This window comes from Populus nigra, chromosome 9, assembly GCF_951802175.1.
Source record: "Populus nigra chromosome 9, ddPopNigr1.1, whole genome shotgun sequence".
Taxonomy (NCBI): Eukaryota; Viridiplantae; Streptophyta; class Magnoliopsida; order Malpighiales; family Salicaceae; genus Populus; species Populus nigra.
Genome location: NC_084860.1, coordinates 16532717 through 16536066, shown reverse-complemented (window position 1 = coordinate 16536066; position 3350 = coordinate 16532717). Strand labels below are relative to the sequence as shown.

General features: G+C 35.4%; 1 protein-coding gene across 1 annotated transcript; it reads right to left on the bottom strand.

Annotated features, from left to right (window-relative positions):
- Positions 1–443: 443 nt before the first annotated feature.
- On the bottom strand, positions 444–3149 carry LOC133703026 (protein DMR6-LIKE OXYGENASE 2-like). Its single transcript, XM_062127414.1, has 4 exons — positions 2852–3149; positions 1932–2179; positions 1378–1699; positions 444–856 (listed from the first exon to the last, which is right to left on the bottom strand). Exons 1-4 carry the CDS (start codon positions 3077–3079, stop codon positions 605–607), a joined length of 1050 nt encoding a protein of 349 aa, XP_061983398.1. The 5' UTR covers positions 3080–3149; the 3' UTR covers positions 444–604.
- Between the last annotated feature and the right edge of the window lie 201 nt (positions 3150–3350).

Here is a 3350-nt window from a genome sequence, read left to right as displayed (position 1 = left end):
GGTTTGGTAACGTGGTGGAGAAGAATGGATGGTTAGTGGTGGCTGGCGGTGCCGCCACAGGGAAGAGAGGAACGGGTGGAAGCTGCTGTGTTACCGTGTGGTGGGATGGCTAGTAATAAAAAATCCAAGTAGCTTGTATTTGATAACAAGGTTTATATGATGGATAAGTGTTTAATTTTTTGATTTCAGTAATTTGATTTATTTATATCTGCAAAAAAAAAAATTAAAATTAAATTATGACACTTAAATTATTGTTTTAAGTTAAATATATTTTTTACAAATTCAAATGAGTTATTGGTTTATGTGGCAATTTTTACATATTTTTATTTTAAATTTGGTTTAGATAAAAAGTAAATTTAGATAAGAATTTAGATTAAGAGATTTGATTGATTAACCTTAATTTAATAATAATATCATATAATTTCATGTAACATGAACATTCATTAAAAAAAAAAAATTATTCAATTTTTTTATTCATACTACAGTATAGCTTGCCGTGTAAATTAGTTATTTACTAAAAACAACTAAAAGATATTTATTATTCAGCAAAACTGCTACATGTTCTCTTATTATACAAGTGCATATGCTATCCAGAAGCTGAGGGTCAGGCAGGAGAACACTTGAACGAGTCCAAACGCGTATCAGTAAAAGTTATTACTTTCCACATTTGCTCACTGAATTCTTTAAACGTGAAATCTTTATAGACAGCAGGATGATCATTGTCTATCAACTTCTTAGGAGGTCCAATCATGGCATCAGATGATGGATAGCAATACGAGGCGATGGACATACGCTCCTTCTCACAATTCACCATAGCTTGATGGAGCAAACTCTTGAATTTATGATTGCTAATTGCCTGATACAAAAGAAACACAAGAGAAAAAAGTAATTATCACAACAAGGAGAGCAAGACGTAGCATGCTAGTATTTTTACCTACAAACATACAGTGACAGATCCAAAGCTGTAGAATTGGAAGGTCTGACTGTAGTTTTTCTTATTCAAGGAGAAGCATTTCGTAAAAGTACCCAGAAAATAACTAGTTCAGGGGAAGTTTGGGATTTTCGAAGATTTTGGGAAGCCGCATATACACTTTGAAAATCGAGAAATTTTATGGTTTTCACTGAATAACTACTCATGTTTATTGTATAAACACCATAAAATTGATATGAAAAGACTTATGACATGTACATGGTACCTTCATTTATTAATGTTAAAATCAAATATTTTGTTGTGTTTTTCTACAGAGTCAAGTGTCATATAGAAAGTTATTAATACTACAATTAATTGTAGTTTCCCTGAATAGGGCTTTGAATGTCAATAGCAATTAAGGAAACCTAGCTTAAAAGTACTATATATGAAAAGATATAAATGATCACCTGCAGCAGATCTCCAACATGGACAACCACTGTGCCTGGAATGGGATTAACATCCATCCATTTGCCCTCACTTAGAACCTGAAGTCCAGGCACATCATCTTGCAATAGAATAGTTATTATAGTTGGATCAGTATGGGCACGCACTCCATAAGTAAGCTCGAGATCTGATTGTTCACAAGCTCCGTAGTAGTTCAAAGATGCATAATGTCCACCCAATTTCTTCTCTATATAATCTCTTTCCAGGCCTAAGCTCTCTGATATTGCACCAAGTAGTGTTATCTCCACCCTCCTCACATTTGTCAAATACTCGGCGGCATACTTCCTGTCAGCAATCAAATGTTAACACACATGCAGCACCAAACAATCTAATTACTATTACTATAAAATCTCCAATGGGCTGGTGCTAGGGGCATCGGTGCCTGCCAAGACTATCTTATCTACACCCTCCATGACTCACGCAAGTCAGGGGTTTGTCGAAGAACCAGATGGGACAATTACGACAAAGGAATTTTTATAGAAAAAGATTATAATAAAATGTGCTAGCATTTGTTTACCTGAAGGAAGGAGGATTTGTTGGCCATTTATTCACGTAATTTTCAACAGGGTGACAATGGAACTTCAACGATTCCCTTGCTACAAAGACATTTGCAACCTCATCTTTATAAGCATTCATTAGCCTGATGTCACTGTTAGGGTCAGGAGTGTAGAATTTCATTCTTTCTTCCTTTGGCAGATGAAAGAATTCTCTTGTTGTGTCGAATATGTTGCTAACCGTTGTCCTTGGAATTCCATGATTCTTCACCTGACAAGGAGGAAAAACAATAGAGTTGTTAGAACTAGCTAGATTTCAAGCATATACAAAGAGAATATAGTACACCAAACTACAACCACTGCTAAAATAAAAAAATTAACAGCAAGAACAGTAGCATGCTGCGAGAGGCAAAGTTGATGCTAAAGGTCATCAGAAACAACTGCCAAACACTGTATGTCTTCCCATGAAAATTCCATATAAGAGGACCACTATATTACTCTGGAAGATAGCAGATTTTGCATAATTTCTTTTCCCATAAGTAATCCAGAAGAGGATTTATTTTGCTTTGTTTTTGGTCATTTTCAAGAATTATTTTCTTTCATTTTCTGTTTAACCCTTCTTGTAATCTGTCCATAGTTGTACTATTATGGCCTTTTCTATACTATGTCCACAAGGTATTCGATAGCTGGCCTATGTGGACCTGCGCTGTTACTTTGCTGTGTATTTGCAATGGATTCTTGTCTTTTTCATGTGTGGTTCCTTATCTTCTCCACTTTCCTAGTTCTGGGCAGATGTCATGGTGCTATAACCAGTTTTCAAGAAAATTATTCCTTCCATTCATGATAAACTAGCACCACCATATACCATTTAGCACAACTAGCATCGAGTATAAACTCCAACAGAAAAATTTTCAAAAAAAAGAAAGAAAAAAAAAGCTCCTACCGCAAAGAAACCTCTGTGCTGGCATGCCTGGCCAAGTTGTTTGACAATATCGGAGCGGCGAGGACCATGAAGGGCTTCCAGGTCAATGATGGGGATGGAGCTATCAGATACCTGAGCCTCAGGGAGGGTTGGAAGATTGGAAATGGGATCCTTATAGATGTGTGGAAGATGCTTGGCTCCTGGCAAAGCAAGGAGGCCTTCAGCTACTTGCAACATAGTGGCCGACATGATTAGAAGAATTAATAGTAGTGGTAGCAAGAATGAGTATTGTGGTCTAATTGGGGGAGTTTGTATCCGTATTTATAGAAGGAAATCGACAGCCATCGCTCTTCGCATGGCACAATTTTAATCTATCCTAATTTGATCCAGATCTAATACCTTATTTGTTTGTATATTTAAAAGTAATTTTAAAAAAATTATATTTTATTCTTTTGATTTCAAATTATCATTTTTTGTTTTTAAATTGTTATGATGTGTTGATATCAAAAATAATTTTTTT